The sequence below is a fragment of the Salminus brasiliensis genome, chromosome 9, assembly GCF_030463535.1.
Source record: "Salminus brasiliensis chromosome 9, fSalBra1.hap2, whole genome shotgun sequence".
Taxonomy (NCBI): Eukaryota; Metazoa; Chordata; class Actinopteri; order Characiformes; family Bryconidae; genus Salminus; species Salminus brasiliensis.
In genome coordinates, this window is record NC_132886.1 from 31,583,404 (window position 1) to 31,610,704 (window position 27,301).

A 27,301-nucleotide genomic window follows, 5' to 3' on the forward strand; every position below is an offset into this window, starting at 1 on the left:
TCAAATATATTCTGTTTCAGTTTTTAAACAGATCTTGGAAACCTTTTTCTTTGAGATTCTGGTCCACACTGACATGACTGCACCAAGTAATTCCTGCAGATTCGTCAGGAGCGTTCTACTGCATTGAGATCAGATAACTGGGAAGACCACTAAACAACACTGAACCAGCTTGAGAAGCACCTTTGCTTTGTGCATCATCAGGCTGGAAGTAGCCATTAGAAGATGGATAAACTGTGGCAATAAAGGGATGCTCACAGTTGGAAAAACTACTTAAATAGGCTGTAACATTTAAATGAGGATTGATTGGCAATAAGCAGCCCAAAGTGTGCCATTAAAAACAAAAAAAAACACAAATCACTCAAAACAGAAGACCACTTTTTTTAGTGAGCCTGTGCCCACTGCAGCCTCAGCTAATCCGCCTCTTAATTGGACGTGTTCTGCATTCTGAGATGATTTTCTGATCTCCATAGCTGTATAGAATGGTTATGTGAGTTACTGTAGCCTTTGTCAGCGCCAACCAGCCTTCTCTGTTAATCTCTCTCATCAAAAAGGCATTTCCATCCGTGGAACTGCCACTCACAGGATGTTTTTTACTTTATTGACTGTTGTGCTGGAAATCTCAGGAGATCAGCAAATCTAGAAACTAAACCAGCCCATCTGGCAGCAACTCACGTATTGCTTTTACACAACACCTCGGACTATAAAGTCGTAAACGTAGCAGTTAATATCTTTTAATGCTAGGTATTTCCTCCCACCAAATGATAGTTCCTTAACAAGCAGCTTGTTGTAAGCCATAGAGTGAACTCCACTCACTCACGAAACAGCCCGCAGTTCCTTCTCCAGCTTCTTACACAGGCCGACTAATTACTGTTTCCCCACTGACAGTTTTTTCTCTTGTCCGTTTGTTGTTTGTTGTTGTGTATCCTAATCCTTTTAGCTCATTCTTGTTTTTTTTTGCTCAGGGCATTTACGTTTATTCTAATTCTGAGTTCAGTGTATGATTTATTGCAACGGCATTCAGAGGACTGACACAGTGTTGGTTCTGAAATAGCTTAGAACACTTCTCAACCAATCAGCTTGCGTGGTCAGAACTAACTGTTGTAGAACATCATGTACACTATGTGTCCAAATGTTTGTGGACACCCCTTCTAATAAATGCATTCAAGCTGCACCAGTGCTGACACAAATGTGCAAATGCACACACACATACAGCCTGTCAAGAGCCAGTAGAGAAGTACTGCCAATAGAATAGGACTCTCCGGAGCAGATAAACATGAACCTATTGGCACTCTGCTAAACTAAAGCTATTGTCGCTAAATGCAGTTACATGCCCACAGCAATGCTCCACAATCTAGTAGAAAGCCTTCCCTGGACAGTAGAGACAGTTTCCCCAACAAAAGCAACAAACTTTTTTTTCCCATTTCATTTCATTTTTCATTTCATGAGCGGATGTCCCAAAACTTTTGTCCATATAGTGTATATTTGTTTTGAAGGCAAATATAGTACATTTAGAGCATTTAAGCACAAGTCAAATCATGTCTTTGAGATTAGTATTATATAAGACATGTAAAGAGAATGCCATTTTAATTATTGACTTACCTGTTGTAGATGTCATCATCCTCTCCTCCCCAGCCCCAGTACTCATTAGGGAAGCCATTGATTTTAAGAAACTGCTTTTTGCTCAAGCCAGACACTCCTCCAAAATAGCCTGCATATGGTAGCCTGAAAGAAAAAAAAAAAGATGGTGCAATTAAACATTTATGATTTCAGAGGCTAACTGGCTAATCTAGTAATATTAATGTCAGGCTTTAAATTGAAGGAATCAATGGAAATGTACAACATACAAAGTGTTACTCACAGCTAGAGCTGTGTAGGAATTAGTGTAGGAAACTGAGTGTACCAGCATTATCTTTGTGATAACATAACTAGACATGAGAATCATAGTAAAGGTGGATAAACAAAGGCTACACATAAAGGTGTTGCTGGAATTTCTACACCTGTCAATGTGATTGCTACATTGATAGTGTCTGTGGTCTGAAACTGAAGGGCTGGAGTCATACATTCCTGACGAATAGCCAGGGGTCTGTGATTTTTTTAAGCCAATATAAATGAGGTGCTTGCTATGGGAATCTACGGTAGATTTTATTCATAAAACACGTATGAAAATCCATGGAATTAGTTATATATAATATTTAGAGACTGTACACTAGCACAAAGTGAAGTTGAAGTTATCCCATGACCATGTCGGCTTCACAACCCAAATAAGGTCTACAAGCAAAGTAAGATCTGGTCAAATTTAGTCCTCTGGTCTGAAGCTAACAAATGATGAATGGGGTAGAAGGCAAAACACAACAGGCCAAAGACTTTATTTATACACCTAGTGGATAAGGTAGATGGACATATTAAGGACAAGACGGGAACTGGTGTATATGCATTCAAGTAATTATTGTGCCCATGTATAAAGATTGTACATAATATACATAAAAAAAGGTGTCATTTCCTTTTTTTTTGTATATATTACAACTACTGCATCTACCCACAGTCATTGATGAATCTAGGACTTACAGAGGGGACAAATACATTTATTCTCATTAAATTGTTTCTTCCAATTTAAATCAAACACTGGTTATGATAGACTGATTTTCAGGGTTTTAACTATGTGTATTTGTCCTGAACAGGTTGCGTTACGAACGTTAAGGTTGAGTGTGAGGAGGTACAAGTGGTAGCCTACAAGTAAAACTGATGAATGTAATGGATAGCCAAAATTCAGAAGTGCGAATTACACCCGGAAACCTTAAGCTGTAAGATGTAGAAAATGAAAAGCTTCCGTCAGGCAGATTGGTGTCTGATTATGGTGAGTGCAAATAACACACAAAAGAAGCTAGAAGATCCACCAGCTTCTTTTAAATTAGCTTCTTCTCCTCTGCTAGTTCTTTTGGAAGGTTGAGCTTAAGCTTAGAAAGTTTAAATGTAGTCTAAGAGGAAGTTTTATTTATGGTTCTTTTTTATTATTATATTATTATTCTACTTATTCTGTACTTTTATAACACCACTGTTAAAAAGTACAAGGTCCCTGAGAAGCATTTGTAGTGGAGGAACCTCTTAAGGTGCTTTGAAGAACCTTCAAGAAAAGGTTTTCGAAGTCATTCTTAATATAATGTTTTTTTTTTTAAACCAATATTTAGTTTTGAAGCCATGTGTGACCCAGTGTCTTAACTCATAAGTGAAACATAAGTGTGTGTGTGTTTACTGTTTACATGTTTAAGCTTAACACAATACAGGCTGACTACCTCAGGGAGTAATCTTACAACATTCATTGGAACAAACTAACTTACATGACTGTCCGTACATGACGAATAAAAAGGAACCTAGCACATCTTGTACTCAACTCATACTGAACTGTGATGTCCAAACTGTGGTGTGAACCAAACACGTTGTGTTCTGTTAGACCCCAAATTGATTCCGTCACTTTCTATTTGTGCTGGACGTAGTTCTCAGTTCAGCTTGTGATATGAACATATTAGTTATATAATAAGGCTTTTTTTCACCTAGAATCATGGATAGTGTCGAGATCCTCCCCGACAAGAGTCATGAATACTACACTGTGTTTTTTCAAGCCTGACAGTTCTTAATAATTAGCTAAGACTGCAAATGTTACAAACGTCCACCTGAACAGAGAAAAAGCTTTGGTTCAAATAAACAAATCACACATAAGGCTTTTGGGACTGTCCTCTAAGGGTGCTTTTGTACCCATTATAGTAAGAGTACATGCAATGTCGCCTCTGTAAAACAGCTTAACCCCTGGCTACACCAGTTTCCCCTGCTTCAGCACATGCAGCAACATAGAAAGCACAAGTCAGTTCTACCTGCCAATCACTGAATGCTCACATTCTGGCACAGACTCTTGTAGGCTAGGTCAAATCAGGTCAGACTTCTGACTCCTTCCCATCTTTCAAAACGAAAGTGGCTGAACGTAGAGGAGGGACGCAAAAGAGCTGAAATGTTTTCGCTGTATTTCTCTGGGGGTTAAGCCCATCGGTGGGGTAGGCCAGTCAACTCGGGCGTTCCAATCTGACACAATTCTGTCTCGCTTGAGTGAGCCGGGAGAGAGAGATAGAAGCCACCCATAGGGGAATCCTACGTTTGAAATGATATCTGATCCCCCACCTGACCCTATTTCATCCTGCGCTTCACTTCCTCTCACCATCTCTCTCTCTCTCTCTCTCATAGATTCTGCAGTATGTTAGATATGGCCTCCAGAAAGCTGAAGCGTGTTATTACCATAGAATCCTTCCTCTCAGATCCAAGCGACTTTTCAACCATGGAGTTCAAAACACTGCAGGGAGCGCAGGAAGGAGGAACACTAAATCAAAACTCAGGAGTCATCTGAAGACCCTTGGAGTGATCTGAATTACAAATGTGAGGTGAACCAATGGGGGGAAATACAGGGTGGAGAAGGGAAAAAAGGCGGGTGTGCCTGCTTCACATCTTATGTAGCGTTTTTTTCCTGTATAGTCAATGTAGTCAAACATTAGATTTCCATATTATTTAATATTTATATTAGGATTGATATACACTAGTGTATGTATTTGAACAAAATCAGTGGTCATCTCTACGGTTATCTGTAAAGTTATTTGTTTTGGTTGGGACAAATTCAGTCCCAAACAAATTAATTCTGTTCTTTATCAGAGATCCTGAACAGATCCAGCTTGTGACCTAAAGCTCAAGCGCAGTTGAGTTATGCAGCAGGACAATGATCTGCAGCGCACAAGCAAGTCCACCTTTGAATGGCTCAAAAAAAAGATTTTGAAGAGGCAAAGTCAAAAAAGATGGCTTCAACCCCATTAAAAGGGCTGTTAATGTTCAAAACCCTACAGTGCAGCTGAATAAAAGCAATCCCAGAAAAAGGCCAAAATACCTCTACAGTGATATTAAAGAATCATCGTTATTGCAATAAGTTATATAAGTTATTGCAAACATCTGACTGCAGTTGTTATTTTTAAGGGTGGCACAAATGGTCTGAAATGCAATTGGGATATCACGTGTCCAGAAATCCAGAAATATTTGACAACGTAGGTTTCTCCCCAGTTACAGATAACAGTGCAAAGCTGAAGCTGAAATACAAATGAAAATGTGTACTGTTAAGACCCTGGCAATGAGATCTGTATAACAATTTAAGAAAGTTACAATTCAAAATAGGTTTGTAACTAAGTTTGTAAATACATTACATAATATGCATTTTAGGAAAATGAACAGTATTTAAACAAACCACCATCTGCATGGTGTAAAACTAAAATATGCTGAGTAAAAGAAAAGCTGACTTTTTATGCAATCAGAACAGTGAGATTGACACTGTATGAAAATCAGTACAGTATAGTAAAACATGATATTGCAATATATTGATATATAAAATATGTCACTATTACTATGTACAGCGATATATGTCCTCCGCATTTGACCCATCTGTGGGGAACACACACACACACACACACACACACACACTAGTGAACACGGGGCAGTAAGCGCACACACCCAGAGTGGCAGGCAGCCAACTCCAGCACCCGTGGAGCAGAGAGGGTGAAGGGCCTTGCTCAAGGGCCCAACAGTGGCAGCTTGCGGAGCCAGAGTATCGAACCTACAACCCTGTCATCAATAGACCGGATCTCTAATTGCTGAGCCACCATATATCACTGCTGTCAAATGAAAAACATATATTTTAATGGTTTAAACCATGTAGCTGTTCTGTACACTGTGTCAATAATGCTTGATGAACAGACCAATAGAAATGCTTTAAATTACTTGGAATAAATAATTGTATTTATTTATTTATTTTCTTACATCCCTACACAAAAACACTAAACACCCTCCAAAATCTCATTTTTAAAACCCTGCCTTTCAGTCACCTAAACACTGTACTCCTGCGGATAGGTTTTTTGTCCTCTGTATGCTACGGTTTCATTCCTGAGAGTTACTAACACAAGCTGTCTACTTCCCCCGTAGAAGGAATGCTGAATGACAGCAGTGTACGTCAGCAGCATGGAAAACATGAACTGAGCTGAAGATGCCCACCGAGGGGAGTCATGGGTAGATGCCTGGGGTTTGCCCCGGGCTACTACACACTTTGTGTGCAAGCATGTTCGTGTGTGTGAGAGAGTAAGTAAATAACAGCAAAACATACCCACCCACGCAAAACAATCCATAACATAAGGCAAGGACAAACAGCACAAAACTGCACACGCGGATACACATATGCAAGCACACACACGCACGCACACACACACACCTTTCAGACCCAGAGACAACAAGCTGAAATTAATGAGTCCATCTGCTGCAGCGGTAGAACGGCGCAGTTGCAGCTTGGGAGCAACACACACTCGGTCTGTGTGAGTGGGCATGTCTAAAGGTGCCCCATTTATTAAAGGCTGCAGAGTTCCGACCTCGCTGGGTCACACACACACACACACACACACACACACACAGGCCTCTGGAGTGACTCACTCGCTGAGGAGAGATGAAATCATCTGACTGAGGCATTCACTCTCTTGCTCTCTCTGTGAACACTGTAGCAGTGGAGCCTGGAGCAGGTGCTGGGATTTGATACAGAGCTCAGTACAATACAGCCAGGAAATGCTCATTTTGCTCAATCACAATGGTGGCATTGTGGAGGCAGACAGGTGAGCTGTCATGGAGCAGCATCCTCTCTGGAATGGTGCTGTCTTCTGTGCTTTCAACCACAGGATCACAAGCACCCTCTCATAAAACAGAGGGTGAGGAGTGAAGATCTATGATCACCTTTGGCAAGAGTTCATAAACCGCTACAGCACTGCACAGTTTTCTACTTCCCCGGCTCTAACGCGCCTGATTTCACTTAACATGTGAACTGAATGAGGTGTGGTGATACACAGTTGATACTTTATGGTAGCAAAAGTTTAAACGTTGAAGATTTGCTTCAAAGTTCTCCCAAGAGAACACCTACCTTGTCTGGTTCAGACTTTCTAGTTTGGTCTGAACCAAAATACGTATCAGGTGTAAAAGACAAAAGGAGCAAAATGTGGTCCAACAAAAAAGGTGCTCTCAGTCTGGATCAAACTGAACCTGAAAGTAAAAGGACATTTTTGGATGGTTTGGACTTTCAGACCAATTACAGGACGTTGAGGCAGGCTATCGTCACCAATTAAAGTGGCATTATGCGAGAATTGGTACATCTTGTTCCTGGGCTGGGATCAATAAAGTGCTATCCTATCTTATTTTAATTAATTGTAAACTGGCTATTTTTGAATCACAAAAACAGCCCTATCATGGTTCAAATCATATCTAACCGAACATAAGTTCGTAAAGGTAAAGATTTATCTTAAAATTACGCAAAAGTTACACAAGAGTTTCACAAGGCTCTATTTTACGACCACTATTATTTACATTATACATGTTAGCACTGGGCTCAGTTATAAGCAGACATGATGTTAAATTCCACTATTATGCAGATGACGCACAGCTCTATACATCAGGCAAACCTGACGATAAATCTAGATTAAAGACAATTAAGGACTGTGTAAAGGATATAAAACTCACATAACATATGGATATCACATAACTTTTTTCTTCTTAATAGTAACAAAACCGAGGTTCTCCTTTTAAGTGCAAAAGACACTAGAAATAAACTATCAGACTTAATGTTAGACTTGGCCAATTTCTCCATTATTCCTGGTCTAGCAGCTAAGAATCTTGGCATCATATTCATATTCAGATGTATTGTTTGAGCAACATATAGCCAATATTAGTAGGACAGCCTTTCTGCATCTAAGAAACATTGCTAAACTATACAATTCTTTATCTCTACAGGATGCAGAAAAGCTAGTACACGCTTTTATTACCTCAAGTGACAACAACAAAGTGACAAAAAACACTATACAAATAAATGTGACTTGCCTATTTTAAGGCCGGTCCAAATCCACTCCTTTGCTATTTTTTTTTGCCCTGTGCCACTGTCATTATTCACAGCCTGCAGCAGTGAGAACATATATCTAATTGTCTGCGATGGAACATGAACACCTGCTAAAGCAGCAGCGTGCAGTGTTTCCCCTCTGGAAGATATTTTATGTTATATACACACACACACACACACACACACACACACACACACACACACACGCATATATATATATATATATATATATATATACATACATAAACACAAACTGTGTTAAATGTAATGTAAAATATGTATAATGACAGGGTTGTGGGTTTGATACCTGGGCTCAGCAAGCTGCCAGTGTTGGACCTGCTCCCAGGGTGCCGCAGCAATTAACCTACGTTTCACTGGTGTGTATGTGTGTGTTCTCTGCTAGGATGTGTTAAAGACGGAAGCCTAATTCCATCTGTGAACAACACAAATGATGAGTATGGTTGTCTTCTTCTAATAACCAATAAACACCAAAACACACACTGTGGTAAGAATTTTGGCCAGCTCCTGTTTTAATACTGCAGGACTATGCAGCTCTTACTCTAACTCTGCAAGTTACGAAGTTCAGAGTCAACTCCATTGTGTAATAATGGAGAGGGATAGGAAACGTCTCAAGTTGGTGCTTTGAAAGATCCAGGCTGACTTTAACATTGGGCCATGTCCATGCGGAGAGGCCATGTCCACAACCTTCGGCCGTCTGAACAGACATTAAAATTAAACATCACAAAGCGACTAGACGCTAAAGAATTTCATTTCAAGTTCAGCTCGATGGCGGACAACTTCAGACAACCTTCGCGAGCACTCTAATATCCTTGGCTATTAAGGCTTACAGATAGTCATGCTATCTCCAAGTTAATAACTTTCATCCGTTCCTTGAGCTCAATAAACTAATGCATACGTCTGTCAAGGCCATAGCCTATCTAGACCACCACAATTCATCAAATGAGGTTTTTATATCAAACAAGAAACAACAGAGAATCGCTTTCAGCAGCTCCAGATAATGCAACAGTTTGGAGCTATAAACTGAATTGCTGGGGAAAAAAAAAAAAAAAAAGCAATTACCAATATGAAAGACAGGTTTGAGACAGACAGGCCTCCAGCACTCACTGACTGAATAAACGACTCTATTCTGTTTGATTACACATCCCTGAAAGAGACAGCATAAAGGCAGTACCCGCATCTATTAATATGTAAATACCAACGAATGCTACAATCCTTGTAAGAAACTCTAACACAACCACTGGCGCAAAAACACATTACATGCACAAACGTACAGCCTCTAGTCTCCTCTAGCGTGCTTGCAACTCTTAGTAAGCAGATGAATTCAGGGTATCTCTGATTAGTTTACATACTGCAGGCAAACAAGACCATGGAAAGGGAGACGGAATACTTCAGAGCCTGCGGGCCCCCTTATAACAAGTTGCGGCCGGCCGTTACCTGAAGCCAAACTTGTCCATGGCGATGGCAAAGTGGCGCGGCTGGTCATAGCAGTGGTACAGGTTGCGGTCGTCCATTGGGATGAGGTCTACGTCACTGAAGATGAAGCAGTCGTACTCTGCGTCCTTCAGAGCCTCCGTATAGCCCACATTCAGCAGCTTGGCCCGGTTGAAAGTGTCCTCACCAAGCTGAAAGACACGGCAACGATGACAGTAGTGATACATATACATACACATAAAACACAAAAATGAGCAAACATTAGAATTAGCCATCAAAGTAACTACTGGCCTAATTCTCTCTGGGTGGGTAAGATGGCCTGTTAGGACAGTATCAGCAGAAACAACTGGAATATTAGAGAAAAGCAAAACACTATTTTATCGCATCCTGTGCTAAATTGAGGCTGACACAGCACACACTCGCACTGCGTGAGGTGATGTTACACGCTGTGTGATGTGATGCTGTAACACACCGAGTGATGGGAGTTTCTTCCTGTGGGGCAGTAGAATTTGAGTAGTTTGATCATGATAGCCTACTTTCAGAAGCACATCTTAAGTGAAGAACTTCAATTTAAATGGCACAGTTTAAACTGTTTAAAGTTAGTAGTTTCTAAAGAAGAAACACTTAAGATAAGATAAGATATATAAGTCCCGCAGTGGGGAAATTCCCAGTGTAACAGCAGACAGGGATAGCAAGACACTCAGTTACAAAAATTTAGATAAATAATTTACACTATATACACAATATAAATAAGAATTAAAAAAGCCATAACAATAACAATATTATTTACAGTTCACTTCATTTCAATATACACTCTATACACAAACGTATTGAGACATCTACACATTACACCTACAGGAGCTTTTATGACATCCCATTCTAACCACCCCCCCCCCCCACCCCCCAATCAGCTTTGGAGCTTTGCAGTAATTTGAATGCACCACGTGACACAGTTTAGCGAACTTTATGTGGGGTTGCTGTGGTTCCTATACGCTTCCACTTTTCAATAATACCACTCACAGTTGCTGGTGGAATATCTATGAGGGAAGAAGCTTCACCAAATGATTTTCATATTATAGAACCACGCTGCCACACTGCTATCCAACTGTGGCAGTGGGAGTGACAGAAATCCCTGAATTTAATAATTAAGTGGTGTGTCCCAATACTTTTTGGAAATAGATCTGGAAAGTGATCTGGTCTGTTAAAATATTGTATTACCTTTTATTAAATAAACAGACAAATACAGTAAAAAGTGACTAATGAAATAGAGACGGTACAATTAACAGTGATTATAAGTGTAGAAGCTTATAATCTATAAATTAAGAAACTCAATCCAGAAACAATCAATCAGTAAAAAACACAATCACTATTGGGCAGAAAACAAGCAGGCCAACTAAATGGATACCTTGAATTGTAGGACGCCAATTTTCTTTAGTCGGCTGATTGAATGGTCTGTTGTGCAGTTCAAGCCCATTGTCTGACTAAAGCTGGTCTGGAGGAGTTAATGGCAGAGCTAATATTGACCAGTGACAGGAACATTAGGAGCCGTATGAAGCATCTGAAAACAGGAGTACTGTTCAGCTCTGGTCATATATTCCTCCAGCTACTTATAAAGCTTCATGAACATGGCCCTGTTAGGTACGCTGTCCATAAGAGAGAATTAATGACACGACCCTGCACAGTCATCGGATATAGAGATAAGTCTAATCTTAAAATCAGAGAAAATCAGATCCAACATGAAAATTCATTCTGAATGTTACAAATGAAGAATAACAGTCACTTCCTGCGCGTCTGGAGAGAAGACCCAGCCCTTAACGGGATGTAAGTTCAGTGGTCTATGACCCAGGACGTCATGGGTCCAATCCCAGCTGATGGCTGATAACCTTTAACTTCTTGCTTCAAGATTAGCCTTTCTGGACCAACGCAGCAGCCAGCTGAAACAACGCAAGTAAGCAAATTTCCTCCCTCCATATTGTCTGAGACTACAATGAGCATTTGCATGATGAGTAATTAGTATTCGCTCCGTCTTCTTGAGGTGTCTCCTAAGTGGAGATTAATACTTTAACCACAAAGAAAAGCTGTTAACCTTTCCTAAATGAGCAGAATGGAGAGCAATGTGAGACAAACACTCTTATTAACCATTTTCGATTTAAGGCCTATTTAAATGAGACTCATTAGCTGGGATTTAAAGCTGAAACTCTTATTTACATCCTGCGGAGGTGTTCCAGGTTCCCCCATAGTCTGTGCCTGAACTAATAATCCAGTGTGACAATAATCCCATGTAATCCGGTAATACCAGAGATTTGACCTAATAATTCGGTGGTGAGAACTACTGTCACAAATCCACTGCGATTTTCAAAGAGTTCAAGCCCACCTCATTCATGCTGCAAATGTGCTGTGCATAAGACTCTAATAGAATACTAAAATGCTAACTATTTACTCATGTTATTTTCTTTACTACACAACTATTAAATTGTGCATTGTGCAGTTCAACCCCATTAAGTTTGGCTGATTGGGTGCAGTCCATTAGCTTCTCAAAATGCCCAAAACAAAACCAAAATGCTTGTTATTATGCTTGTTATTAAACATTACATTACAGTACTAGTGATATTCTATTGCTAAGTTTGGTTTGCAACAAAAACACATTTCTGAATCATATTTGCTAAAGACAACAGTTTCTCAGTACTATGCAAGAACATACAGCTAAATAATTCAACTCAACGATGACCTAAACAATCCAGGAGCTGAAAGCGGAAACAGTCAATTTCCAGTAGGTGGGACTAGTGTTGTACTTCTGGAAGTCCTAGATACATAACTGCCTGTAAAAAACTAACTGTAGCCTAGCCAGCATTACCCAGTCAGCTTCGTGTGAAGAAACATCTGACCTAAGAAAACCGAGGGGGCAGCTCTGTACAAGGGCTCTTTACAGAGAGTCGGCCTTCAACTGCTACATACATTTGTGGCCTGAACTGAAGACTTGAGTCTAATAAGCACAGTTTGGCACTGCTGTTCTAGATCTGGCAGCAGACCAGCTCTACAACTCCTTATAAACCTTTATGAACACTGGTCCCTTCAGGCATGCTGACCAGAACTGAAAATTGATGAAGCAGTAATTGGATATGGAGGCAAATGCTTAATCCTAACATCACAGAACATCTAAGAGCTAACAAGAAAATCTGTTCTGAACATTACACGATAGCACCATGAGTATTATGGAGGGCCTCCTTTTAACGTCTGGTATTAATCTATATTGTCTCGAGATTCAAAGACAAGAAAGTAGGAGCCTTCAATACGCCAGCTTTATCGAGAGAGAGAGAGCGAGGTGCTTCGAAAGAGGCAGAGAGAACGCAAGCCCAAGAGGGAGCAGATAAGGCAATATATTAAAAAAAGGCAAATTGCCTTGTTTCTGCAGCTGGTATGCTCATTAACCATTACCGGACTGGTGCTTCAATAGGACGTGTTCCTCGTGAGGCACCAGTCAGCCCAGGCAAATGGAGCAGTACGTCTCCCATAATCACACAGCATGCTTAAAAGCTCCGATTTATGGTGCAGACACTGCGATCGTTTCACCCTGTTCTCGCCTACACACACAAAGCCAGATATGATGCTGCCGGGAACAATGTGAATGAAGAAATCACAACGAGCATTAGTGTGCCCTACGTTTGATTCGATGAGCATAAAGCCCACAAATCCACTCCGGGAAGCCAGCTCTCGTTAGTCGACAAGCGCTGCCCTTTCAAGCCGCCGCCCTCGACAGGAACAATGGCACATCTAGGGATGGGTAAAAGCTGAAAGCTCTCTTTAAACCAAATTGCACCTCCAAAAAAAGAGGGGGCCCTACAAGCCTGTTGCATTAATTAGACCCAAAGGTGTTTTCGCAAACTTGCAACATAAGTTGCGTTAGAAGGAGGCGTGAAAAAAAAAAGGTCTATTTAATACCTGCCCGTGACTTCATTTTTCTCCCTCTGTCTGTCTAATTACAGGAAGCCGGCTAAGGGAGGAATAATTTACAGCCCACACTCAGTAAATAAAACACATTCTCGGCCATGCTTTGCAACTCCCTGACAGGGAGAAGTGCGAGGGCTGCCGTATCCGAAAGCCCAGGTGCAACCTAGTCAAGCAGCAGTGACCGTTCCCTCTATGCCAGGCTTCTCTTCTGGGCTTATCAGGACTGTGCCGGGTCCCTCAATACTTGGCCTTTGAGAGGCAATTAACCCCATTACTTTTATCTGATAATCTGAGAGATGACTGGATGTGACGGGCTCTTCCCTCTGGGTTGCGTGTCTGCACCCAGCCAAGCCTCTCAGGCAGGGTAGTCTGGCCTACCTGGGCTCGTTGCTATGGAGACGGATTAGGTCAGGGCTTGGGCTGAGTGATTGCGCTCAGGGCTGTCTTGCGGTGAGTGTGTGAGCATGTGTGTGTGTCTGCTTTATCAGTCCCCAGCAGGCTGACCTTATCACCCATCAGTGCTATCGATGCTGGGCCTAAAGGGGGAAGGGATAGGCAGACACACAAAGTGAGCTGGAGAGACCATAAGTCAGGGTGTGTGAAAAAGAGATAGTGGTAGTGAAAGTGGAAAAGAATGAGAGCATGAGAGAGAGGGAGTGCTAACGTGAGGTGAGCTTTAAAAAAAAAAAAATCAGTAAGAAAGATGAGCAATTGCTTTTCAAATAAAGGAAGCAACAATACATCCGGTTGAGGATGATGAATTACAGTACCTAAATGAGGACACCATATGTGGCACACCCGTGATAGAAGCCACAAAAAAAACATCCAACCACTGTGCAGGAGGCTTTCTTGATTTGTATTTTTAATGGGCTCCACAGCATTGTGTGTTTAGTTGAGTGCCCTAGTTCCTTCCTCATTACTGAATTAAAGTCGAACCACTGGGACTCCTAAAACACTCAGAGGAAATAACAACCCTTGATAAAGAAAGCCCAAGTCAAACACCAACCTAAAAACAATACCAAGCACAGCAACTAAAAGGGGGGGTAAAACAGTTTGGTTATCGAATCGTTTGAAGTCGTGCCATTACTGAGAGCCGTAGTAAACAGCCGTAGTAAAGGTTTACATGATTCAGGAGAAAATTGCCTCGTTACTCTTTACTACTGGAGAGCCCTTGTTATTTGTAAGAAAAAAAAGGTCTTTATGGGCTTATCAATGGGTAAATGGGACATTGAGAGCACAGAAACCACATACTGGTGCCATCAGGCCACAAGACCTCCTCAAACCACCACAAAAAATCCTGGTCATTCCTGAGAGTTCAGATTCCTCCATTTCAGCAACCGCTTGATATCAAGGAAACTGACTTTAGAAAGAATGGGACAAGGGAGCTATAGGGTATACATCTGACTATATCAGCTGGATTACTTTGTGTGGGATTCAGAGGCTTCAGAAAGGCAGTTCCCTTGGCATGCGGGGTCAGAATCATCTAAAGGATCTGCTGCACCAATATACAGCATCCATTAATCTAGCTCAGAAATGGAGAACCAGGCTTCCACACCCTACCCCTGCTGATAGATCCCATGCTACACTGCGGCAGAATGGACTGCTTTCAGTGCTTCTGAAGCAAGTGCAGGATGCCAGTTTGTATCCCATCGAGCCCACCGAAGAACAAGGCAACAGGAAGCGTTCCACTCTCCCTCGCTGCAACCATTCTGGCTGCAGAACCTGACTGGGCCAAGCAAAGCTGCCGCCAAGACAGCTCTGAGGCCCTGCGGAGGCTGCTGGAATGAATCATGTGTGGCACTGCTGCAATCAGGTTGCATTAAGGGTGACCAAGCACCCGTTGCCTAGCCATAATCCAGAGTGGAGGATCCTCCATGTCACCCTGTCAAAGAGAGTTACTGTGCTGGCCCAGGCTGCTCATGGCAAGAAGGAAGAACGTTGTGCTTCTTGTGAATGAGGCTATGCACTGAACACAACATAGGGGACAAGAGGATAAGGCCTGCTAATTTCATTCGGACTTTTAGGCAGACAGATGCAAGGCCAAGGGTACACACAGGCTTTTGCTCCACTAGCACATCACCCACGCAAGCCAACACTGCCTGCCACAGCGATTTCATGCAAGATATCGACAATGCGCAGTAAAAGGCTGTCCATCATGGTGTGCCAAAACAAAAGAGACACATGGCTTACTGCAAAAGAGCTTCAAGAGACAAAACCCATCGGATGCGGCAATATTAAAAGCTTGACAGCCCAGCAATGTGGGGCCTATCTAATGAACATCTGCTCTATTCCATCAAATGCTCGATTTCTAAAACGTCCATTTGAATGTACTGCTGACTTCTCTAATGAGCAACAAAGGCTATCGTGTTAGATGTGAAGATATACAATAGATTCCCCTCATAGATAAAGCACTCTGCAAAGAGGCTGCATAGAGAAAAAGCAAACAGAGATCTCATAGAGCTGCATTAAGTTTGAAAGGGCTGATTGCAATCCAGACGGAGAAACAGTTCTAGTTGAGAGCCAGTCCAATCATTGACTGGATGGGACACACAGACTGGGAAGAAATTGAAACCCTTTATGGCATCCTGATGTATCCCAGAAATAAAAAGCAAGTGTCTAAATTGAACAATTTACAAAAAGCTAGGTTATAAACAAAGTTATGAACATTAAGTTTCTTAATAAACAATTTGACAAATAATCACAATAAGTAAACACAATTTACCTCTAACTCAAAATGTATATGATGACCGGAATATTCATGCTGACTACTTTCGGCATTCAAATATAATTGAAATGGGGTGATCTATAAATCAAAGGAAGGGAAGAAAATAATAATAGGGCAGTAACTTACAAAATTTGTAGGTGATAGTACTGATGTAGCAATAATATGCGGTAGCAATAATTTATTATAAACACTATTTCTGACAAATAGCTGAGAGAAGGGTTTTGAGTTGGATCAGTAATAAGGCTTACTCTTCAGATATGCCAATAAGCTGACCTTAACAGTCCTAACCAGTACAACTAGTATCACTGCATGTAAAATGCAGGTAAAGTTAACTATTCTCAAACAGAGATGGGCAATATCGAGATATTTTATCGATAGTATCTAGCATGTTATTTTGAAAATGCTGTAAGACAAATAGTCCTGTTAAACTGGAGTTCTGGAAAGTAAAAATCTGGCATTACTATTTGTCTGTCTTAATTTTAGTTTTTTATCGCCCTCCCCCTTGATTACGTGATTTCTGACATTGTGACATACTTTCATCTAATACAATTGACAAAACATCAGAAAGCAAACAAGCATCAGTTGCATTTGGCCTAAAGGGAAAATGGTCTACTTTTCTTAAAGTATAAGCAAGTGAATGCTTTATGTTAAAAGAAGCAAATACAGGCCAGGCATGTAACTGGAGAATAACTAAACTTTATAACTAAAAACAGCGTGCCTTAAGTAGGCTGGAAGCGAAATGTGATAGCTGGAGGAGGTGGCAGAGGAATGCTAATGCGGCATAATTAGGCGGCTGGCCTCCTTTTGGTCTAATCCATACAGGTAGCGGCGGGATGAGCGGAGGCTGCGTCTCATCAGTGCCTGATTAACCCCCACTCAGCCGTCAACTGGTGGGGATTCTAGATAAGAGCCTTGCTGCATAAAGGGGAGCCATAAATCAGCCTTTTCTGCAATAGACATGCTCCAGGTATAACACAGAGAGGGAGAGAGATAGGAGCGTGATATATTAAGGAGAAAGTCGAGCTTTCTCTGGCTGTCTAACAGGGTCACAGGGTGTTATTGAAATAGCAGTCAGCTTTCAGCCATTAGAGAGGGAAATGTCATGGGAGATGACTTTAGTGTGCAATACTTGATAAGGTGAAGAGTCTAACATCAATATGCATCACAAAGGCAAAAGTGCTGACGGAGTGCCAGTGTGCCTCCCGTGATGCAATAGTCCACTTTATTGTTTTTTCTTGTTGTAACTGTATGAAATCTCAATTTTAAAAGCGACCTCAAGAACAGCAGTTTTGCTTCCTGTGTCGTCAGGTTTAGAACCACACCTGGCAATAACCAAGAGTCACGGAAGACCAGCAAGCATACCATCCCAGGGTAATCACCGGAAGAGTAACTCGAATTGATTTGAGAGCGGCTTTACCTTTGGTCGTAATTTGCTCCTGTGAGAACCAAGCAAGCTCGTAGGCATTGTCGAGACAGTGGCTCTGCTGACTGAAAGAGCAAGAGAAGAAGTATGATTCTGTGTCAAGTGCCTCTCAGAGCACGTCCGAGACACTCACGCCCTCACATTGCCTGGAGCACTCTGGCTACCTGACTCTACAGAACCAACTGCTGTTCAGATCTTCTACAACCCTGTTTACAGCTGGGATTGAGATGTACAGTATCTCATGATCATGAGCTAGGCATATGTCATGAGGCACACGAGAATGCACTGCCAGCAAAAGGAAAAATCTGCTCACACCACAGATGTTGTGGACATATTTGGGACAGATTTTAATATAACATGTAAATGTGCAATGGATATCTTACAACATAGTATGCAATCATGTGCCTCCGGATACTGTTATTTACTTCATAACACCAGGCATAAACACCCTAATGAGACCATAACACTGCTTACACAGAGAAATTCGACACACAATACAAAAAGAAAAGAAAAGAAAAAGTATGTATCCACTGATATCTCTGTATCACTTAGTGCTGAATCCAGTCCTAAAGCTGCAGTTTACTCCTGTAAGACAAATAGCTTCTTTCAGGGACAAATCAAATGAAGTGTACCGTTGAACAACTGTACACTTTTAATCTGTTAGAATACTTTCCAACACTTCAATGGGCTGACTTTTCACCCTGCAATTAATTAATAATTACACCCATAATTATCCCTTTTTTGAGAAACACAGTTGAACAGTCAAAACATTTGGTGTCCAAAAAGAATGTCTCCATGTGACTGAGGATATGGGCAATTTTTTTAATGGATCAAGTACTTTAAGCCTGATCACTGGTGGATTTAGGTACAGCTCTGGCGAGACTGAATCTGACTGATATTGGCTGATATTCAACACTTACGCTACTTGTATCAGACTGGGGGAAAATATCTAGATAAATAAATACAGCTAGGTAATGAATGTTTATACCCCACTCCTTAGGTATTAGGTAGGCTTTTATCATACAGACTTGCTCATCGCTGTTGGCATGCAAAATCTCTAGATCTCCATTTTTACTGTTTGTCCATTTTACAGTTGTTCTTTGCATTGTCACAATTTCATGATAATTAGAACAATAAAAATGCTCCTGGAATAAAATCGTATTACATTGACTTCCATTGGGAAAAAAAAGGAATCTTTTGTAAAGATGCCAATTTTGGAGCCATGAGTTTTTTTTCATGACAGTAAGTTAACACACTGTATGTTGCTGAAACTGCACCCAGTCAAACAATGGTAGTTTCAAAAAGCTCACAGACCTCCGCTTTCAGTGCCGTGGTTCAACCAGACTGTTAACAATCTGAGCTGCCTGCCCAGTCTACAGTGTAACGTCCTGATCCAATCTTCATGCGCGCCTTTGGCTCGGATCCAGGCGCATGTCTCCTCGGAGACACCCTTAGCATGCCATATTGCTTCTTATAACCTGTTATCTGACGGCAAGACATGCTGTATTTGTCCAACATACATTGAATAAGTGTTAACCAGTACTAGAACACTCCTTCTGTGTGTGTGTGTGTTTTTAAGGGAGAGTACACAAGTGACCTAACCTTTAAATAAATAATAATAAAAAAGATGTAGTGTCACTTCTATGGTGTACAAATACTTCACTTGACCTTTCAGATACTTGATACAAGCCTGACTCAAGATTACACGAATGTCATACTGCTAGAATCGGAGATACATCAAGGCCACAGTGAAGTAAGAACAACTGCAGTATAACACAAGCAGACTAATCTTGCCTTCTACTAATCCCATTTCCAAAAGTGTATACAGTATTCTAAAGAACACACACACACACACACACACACACACACACAGACACAAAAATAAAATCTGTAACACTTTACTGAAGGACAGTGCTTATATAACTATACAACACCTACATACAGTGGCTTGTAATTTTACGATTGCAAAAAGGAAAGGAGCACCATGCAAATGTTTGGGCACCCCAAGACATCCGAGCCCTCTGATAACTCCCCGTTTAACTGCAAAAGAACTTTAGATAGATTCAGGAGCAAATGAGTCAGGGGCAGTGGTGGCTCAGCGGTTAGAGTGCCGGGATATCGATAACAGGGTTGCGGGTTCGATTCCCGGGCTCGGCAAGCTGCCACTGTTGGGCCCTTTACCCTCTCTGCTCCCCGGGCGCTGGAGTTGGCTGCCCACCGCTCTGGGTGTGTGTGTGTGTACTCACTGCCCCTAACACGTGTGTGTGTGAGTGTGTGTTCACTACCAGATGGGTTAAATGCGGAGGACACATTTTGCTGTACAGTGTACAGTGACAAATACGTGCACCTTTACCTTTACCTTTAATGATAAAAAAAAAAAAAGGGGGGGGGGGTTCTATAGAAGGATAAGACTCATACACATCTCAAAATCCTCAATTACTTCTACAGCTGCAAGAGGTGCAAGCTGAATATTTTGCTATGGAACTCTCAGTCCCCTAAACATCTCACGACTAATAACCTTTTGAACAAAAGAATGGGCAAACATCCCCCTAACCAGAACCGAAAGACTTCACTGGCTGCAAAAAACACTTTCACATTTTAATTATTTTGAAACCGTAAAGTATTATTTACATTTTGTAACATTTTGCTTAACCTTTTGCCTTAGAAAAAGCAGGTCATCTTTTACTTGCTTAGCTACTCACAGCAACAGAAATGATGCTGTCACTGTAAGCCTACATTAACATTTATAAAGGCTTATTCCAACACGTGTCAATTGTCATAACACTTCCTGTGGTGAAATGACAACAAAAATGGCAGCACAACCATTTTGTAGCTTTATGTCAGTTGGCATGGAAGGCCTATGTATGGGTCATGTAGCCTTACGAATGCCACATATGCTTAAAGGCTTAAAGGAGATCTTTTATGTTCTTAATCACAACTAAGAGACTGAGCCTGGCAAAATGTTGATATACCAACTTGGTGGTTGTCCATGGAGCAGAATGAAACCGACAGCTTGTTAGACAGTGGACCTTTACTATGCTGGGGTGGAGTATATAGACAGCAAATCATCACCCACACTCTCTTCCAGCCTGTGTGCGTCAATGCAGGTGTCAAACATCAGAGGCTTTTAAAGTGAACTAGCTGCCAGGTCAGTAAAGTGGAGGTACAGTATGTTTTCTGCGAGCCACTGATTCTGTCAACACGGCACTCAGCAAATGGTTCTGTGAATGTACCGCGCATACTGTCGTGCTACAAAAACATGTACTAACTACTGTGGGATTCAACCCAAAACTGAATCCGGAGCTCCCTCAGTAATAGCAGCTATATTCAAACCAAGGTAACACAAACCCATGTTAGTACCTCTACCAAGGTATTAAAAGGAAGCGCTGTTTGTTCATACCCATTTCATTTGATCGTTAATGCTGCTGTGCATGCCCATGCAATGTGGTTTAGATGGTTTAGATCCAGGGATACCTGGGGTCATATTCTCATGTACAAATAAACCAGTCAAATCCATTACAAATGTCATTACTTGATCTCCAGCAACAGAGTTTAAGCAAACTGAGACAAACTATATAAAATAAATGTGCTTATTTGAGTGATGCCACAGAAGAACCATTTTTTAGTTCCATAAAGAACCGATTTTGTGAAAGAGATGTATGTGTATGTGTAAAGAACCTTCTGTAGGTTTAAAGACATTGCTGTAAAAGGTTCTTCACCAATTTACCAAGTTCTTCACACTGAACCAAATTAGTAAGAAGTAACAATAAGTAGTAATTAGAACCCTTTGTAGCACCTTTCTTTTTAAGAGTGTATGTCTCAGTTTGCTGGCCAGTTCTACAGTCCTATTTGAGATTAGCTAATGTAACTTGTAGGACCTCAATTTTTTTGTTGTTGTTTTTGTTGTTGGGATACTTTGTCTAATCACATGGTACAATAGATATTATAATTTCCAACATTTAAACTTAAATACCAAAGTCATAAAGTTTAAAAAAAAAAAAAAACTACTCAAACCCTGCAATACCGAAACACAGCTGAAAACAACATGGCGTGAGCATTTTTACCCTCAAATATCCAATTCAGCATTGTCTACTGATATCAGCCAGAAACAAACAGGTGTCTAAACCTTTGACTTGTACTGTAAGGTATAGTAACATAGTGAGAAGCTTGCAATGTCATTTCTTGCAGATGATGACATGTTTTTTTTATGTGTTTGCTCACCATACAAAAGAATTTGCCCATCGGAAGAGTTGTTTTGACAGTCAGTGTTTACAGGACTTGTAAATGTGAAATAAGAATTCCGACCATGCAAATGAGCACGTGGCCCTGCAGGGCCCTTTGCTGGAACGTGATCAAGCGCAATCCCAACTCATTATCTCTCAAACATCTGCCCGGGCCGTCGCTGCCGTGAAACTGCAGAAGTCCAAAATGAAGAGAATCGTTTGATTAATGATTCAGAGTGTCCGTCCTGAAGCACAGGCTATGCTGGCCATCAGTGACAGGCCAGGTTTGCGTCCTAATGAACGGCTGGAGGAGTTTGTTTGGACGGCCTGAGTCTGGACCTGGCGCAATGCAAACTGCACAGCCTGCAAAGTCAGGCCCGAGGGGGAAAACTACCTGGAAGAGAAAGAGAATACTAATGTGACGATGCTAATGCAGGTGGACGTCATTCACCAATAAGGGCAGCATTAATAAACATGTTAATGCAGCAAATATTCAAGGCCCATTCTTAGCCACATTGCTGGAGAAGAAGCACTTCATTGGCATTAAATGAGGGTGCCGCTGTGGAGTCAAAGGTGTCAATGTTATTGGGCATGACTCTGCGAGAAGAGCTTATTAGCAACATCTTAACATATTCAGCACATCCACTTCAAGTGCATTTCTGCATTTCAAATGGAGCATGAAGCTAACGATGCATTTCCATAGAGAGAATTCAAGGAGTTGGACAGGTTTTCTCAAATTGATTTCAGCTGAAGTGTGTCAATTCGCTCTTTTCTGAAGGCAAAATCAGATTCAGCTAGACTAGGATTTGTGAATGCATCTGTAGACCTTTTGCGGCTAATCTAAGTAGCACTAGGACATAATTGGACTGCCACAGTAGCTGACCTCAATTTCTCACTACTTAAAAGGTCAAGAACCAAGTAGGAGGCCGCTTCCTCTCAGTGCTCTAGTCTCACTTTGGATATCTGCAGCAGCCTAGCGAGGGCAAAAGTGCAGACTTGGAGGGGCGAAAAAAAAGAAATCAATTATACATTCACTTTTAGTTAATAAGAAAACAGCCTTTGTTCAGCAGAACAATGCAGGGCAGCCTTTGGGTAATTGTAAAGATAAACAGAGAATTAGATACACATTTTCTAAGAGGTTGAGCAGACCAGCTTATTCTGCTGACTCAATGGGTGTATTTGTTTACTAGGAAATCTCTTTAGAGCCCACTGTGTGATACTCTATGTTACTTCTCCCATGTAAATATAATTACACTTAAGGGTGGAGCTTAGGCCTCTGAGACAATTAAAGTAAGACTTTACCAAGAGGAAAGAATTATTCAAGTTAAGACCTCCTTTTAGTCTCATTACTTTACCTAGACACTGTTAAGTCCTGTCTGAAACCATTGTGAGACTTGAGCAATATTCTCCTGTTTCTGAAGTTCAGATCCTGAGAAATAACCCTCAGAATAATGTCGCACAGGTGGTTTAAGCCCTTTTTGGTCAGGCTGACCTCATCTCAGTCTCAGCTGAATAAGATTCATATAAGATGAGCATAATCTTATATAAATATAAGTCTATAGTCTTTCCAGTAGTCTATCAGAGCATCTTTCTCTCCTGCTTTGCTCATTTGTGTCCAAAACCCCTCATAGTTAAGCGCTGATGTTGATCTTCCTCTTTTTTCCTGAGAGGGGGTTCAGGAGAAAGATTTCAGAAACTAGTGTAACAATATTAGGATCTGCTTAATTTCTCCTCAACACATTTTTCCTTTTTTGGGTAAAGCTGTTTATCTGTGCAGTAAGTTTAACTCTCATTACAACTCAACCATTTCCGGGTTGGCAACTTCACGAAGAAGGCCAGTATCTATAGTTACCATACAGCACCTAGTTCATGTAATTAATCTTTTGTCAAGTGTCAATCAGATGAGCTGAGTGTGAAACTGAAAAAACCCATACAGTATCTGGAGTTCACAGAGAAGTCTGCAAACAAACTTGCATTATTCAATACATATTGTCATGTGAAAAAGTTAGGACACCTAACTACATTGTATTTCGTATAATCTATGAAAACCTTTCCCCCTTTGTCTGAAATAACTTTAGTTAGACGTTACCTATAATGATCTATTAGTCTCAGACATCAACTGGGAGAAAGTTGTTCCCCACTCATTCATGCAGAATTCTTTTAGCTGTGTACTTTTTTTTGTTTTATTTTGTTTGACAGATGGTCTCACATTTCCCTCAAGCGCCTGCTGATAGAGTAAAGAATTCCTAGTGGATTCTATGTTGGAGAGCTCTCCAGACCCTACTGCAGAAAATCAGCCCCAAACCATGACCATGCTTCACAGTTCATGGGTTCTTGTGCTCAAATGCTGTCTGGTTGACACCAAACATATCTAAGTATTCTCTGGAAAACCTTATTCTTGTTCTGATGTGTGTTTTTGGTGGGGTGTGTCCTTGCACACTTCCCATGAAAATCAGACGTGTGTGCTTACTTTCTGATGGTAGCTGCTGGGCAGATTTTAGCTATGGCAAAAGCTACCATCAGGTTTTAATTTAGATTTGTTGGAGACTTCTCTACGCATCTTGTGGTATGCTGTTGGACTTAACTTGTTAGGACGGCCAGACATAGCTATGCTGGCAGTTGTTGCACACACGGACAGTGGAGCAGCTGATTTCCAACTGTTCTGAGATCTTTTTAAAATTCCTTCCCAGACTTGTATGCATCTACAACGTATGTATATGAGACCAGCCTAACATTTTACAAATGACTTTTAAAAGATATTTCTTCAGAAGCTAATTTTAATTTCACTATTACCCAAGTGGTTAACAAAGTAATTCAAGGTGGTTTGGTGTCAAAACTATTCTAGTCACTTTAAGTCAGAAATGTTAATCAGGCATCTGAATAGCCTCATGTCTCTAAATGCTACATCACAAAATGGTTAAGAATATCCATGCCTTAAAAGTGCTAAACTATTCCCAAAGCTCTGCTTGAGGAAGGTCAGCATCTACATTCACCATCCAATCAAGCCTCGTTTATGTAATCAGTCCCGTATTACAGTAAATCAGGCGAGCTGCTGGTGTCTGCATAATTCAATCATTAACATATAATCAAAGTAATTGAGCGGTTTAGTTACGCATGTTGTCTCATGGATTAACTATTTCCAAAGCTCTCCTGGAGGAAGGCCAGTATCTAAAGTTATCATCTAAAATCTAATTTATTTCATAAACCAGTATTCAACACCTGTTTTAGGACAGTTTTGATTAAAAAAGAAAACATGATTAAGCAGAATTCCAATGCAAGAAAAAAAATACATACAGATACATACAGTAGATGCATTGTGAAGTCTCAAACCACAAACGTAATTGCATTATTCTGTGTTACTCATCTTTTCATATGGGAACTAGATTGAATGACACATCTCAACACAAGAGCTTCAAATATCTGGATGGTTCTAGTACAGTTCTATTGACCTCCATTCTGGTCATCTGCTGAAACCTATTTAGTTCTGCAATTGATGGGAGAGTATTTTTAAGGACCTCTTATAAAACGTAAGTGTGCTTTCCAAAAGTGCAAGTCCATTACAAGTGAATGATATCAGACTGCCAACAAATAATCCAGTAATGCGACTTACTGATACTTCAGTGTCTAAAACTAGTCCCAGGAAAAGCAGTGTTCGTTTTCTGTTCTTTTCTTTCCATTTAACCTTCTTTACACATTACGGCCCAAACGTCCCCTGCTTTTAGCACCAGACAGGAAAGGGCAAGCAATTAAAGAATTAGAATTTAAATGGCCCTCTGTCTGATGCTGCTAATAGGATTGTGTGTGTGGGGGGGGTTGTTTTTTTGTTTTTTTAAAGAAGGATTTACAGTTTACATAGCCCCTGTGCTAAACTTTAATTACCAATCCCATTAGTCTTAAAAACAGTGAATTACATCAGTAATTTGATAAACAGATGGCATGACTCCCCATCTTCCCAACCACTCCACTCTGAATGTGCAAAACATCATTACCTTCAGTTTTAGAGCAGTGGCCCTTCAGAAGCGAGCGCATTAGCAAATGGATCTTTGATCATTCAGCTGCTTGTCCTTGAGATCACAGCAGCAACAGCTTTATTCCACGTTCACACCATATGGGCTGATGAGAGTTGCTTTGCTGCACAATCTTTTTTTTTTTTTTTTTTTAATCTCAGTCATTTTGGAGCATTGCAATTGCAAAAGACATTTGGACACAATGTTTAAAAAAATGACAGATTCAAATAGTCAAAAACTGAAAGAACTATTGAATGGCTCCTTTCAATAATTTACATTCAATTTAAAGTTGCATTTAATAGACAATCAGTTGAATGTTTGCTGAATGTTATGTGAACATCTACAATGGACCATCCAAGTGTAACGTTACCTTAAGAAAGTATACATACATTTTTCTATGTTGGGGATATAAGGATTTGGGGGTATACAGTATTTTCAAAGCTAGCCATGGTACTGCTGTTGAGACAGGGTGATCACAATTTGATTAACAGAGATTATACGACAACAAAATAGAGCTGGGCAATATGGTGTCACCTCCAGGCTCCTCCAGGCTTCACAGTTGTCAAAGTGTTCTTCTCATGGAACAATATTCAACCACCTTAATGCCGTATTTACCGTTAAAAAAAGACCCAAATAATCAGAACAGAAGCAAGGTGTTCTGCAGTGCACTTGTTTCCAAATCATTTGATGTTTTGTTTTAAGATGGGGTCACTGTTTAGGCTTCCTTCTTATGAGTATTCTATTAAGATTATGTCTGTGCAAATTACACTACACAGTGGAACAGTGCACCAACCCTCTTGATTCAGCTAACCCTTCCTGCAGATTCTTGGCAGTCAAAGCACACAAGCAGTTTCCTCTCAGATGTTTCTTGGTCCTCCAGATCTCACTGACTTACACAGTTCCCCTGAACTGCCATTTTCTTAATAACAGTACACACTGTAGAAACAGCAAACTGGAAATGCTTGGAAATCTGAAACAGTCTTCATGTCTTCTCGCCAACTATCAGACTAGAGAAGCCCATGTCTGATGAAGGTTAGAGATATTATGCAAAGAATTTTTCCACGAACCCGAAATTCCAAGCCAGCACAGCATCTGATCGCTAGCAGCCAACCTCATAAAGCCACACTGAAGCAGGCCTTCAAACTCAGAGTAAGCAGGTCTACCAGTGACTGACTTACAAACTCTATTGCAAAATAGATTGCTATGGATTGTAATCCAGTTTCGATGGTATACATACACATACACACACAATTATGTATATGTGCACACATGATAGCTGTGTTGTTTTTCAATTGTATACACGTCTAAAACGTCAAAACCCAATACTAGCAGCAAGTGTGGCTTTTAACCTCCACATTTTTCTCAGATGACTAAGATACAGTAGGTCATTTCTCATTTTTAGCTTTATGCTGCTACTAGTTAGAATAAGGCCTTTCTGTGTGTGCCATGCTGTTTTAATTAGCTTAGCCCAGTTTGGAAGAAGCTGCAGCGTTCACAGGGCATTTACACTTGTCTAGTGGTCTTGACAAGCTAGCGGCCTTTTTTGCTTTAAGATGACGCATTGGATTTATCATCTTTTAG

At 40.7% G+C, this 27,301-nt stretch overlaps 1 protein-coding gene across 1 annotated transcript in view; it reads right to left on the reverse strand.

The window, feature by feature from the left end:
- Positions 1-27,301, reverse strand: part of b4galt2 (UDP-Gal:betaGlcNAc beta 1,4- galactosyltransferase, polypeptide 2) — a 165,653-nt gene that overhangs the window by 33,302 nt on the left and 105,050 nt on the right. The window contains exons 4-5 of the mRNA XM_072688228.1: positions 9,398-9,585; positions 1,600-1,722 (exon numbers count right to left, since the gene is read on the reverse strand). Of these exons, the coding sequence (XP_072544329.1) occupies positions 1,600-1,722; positions 9,398-9,585 (311 nt within the window). The remainder of the gene's footprint in view (positions 1-1,599; positions 1,723-9,397; positions 9,586-27,301) is intronic.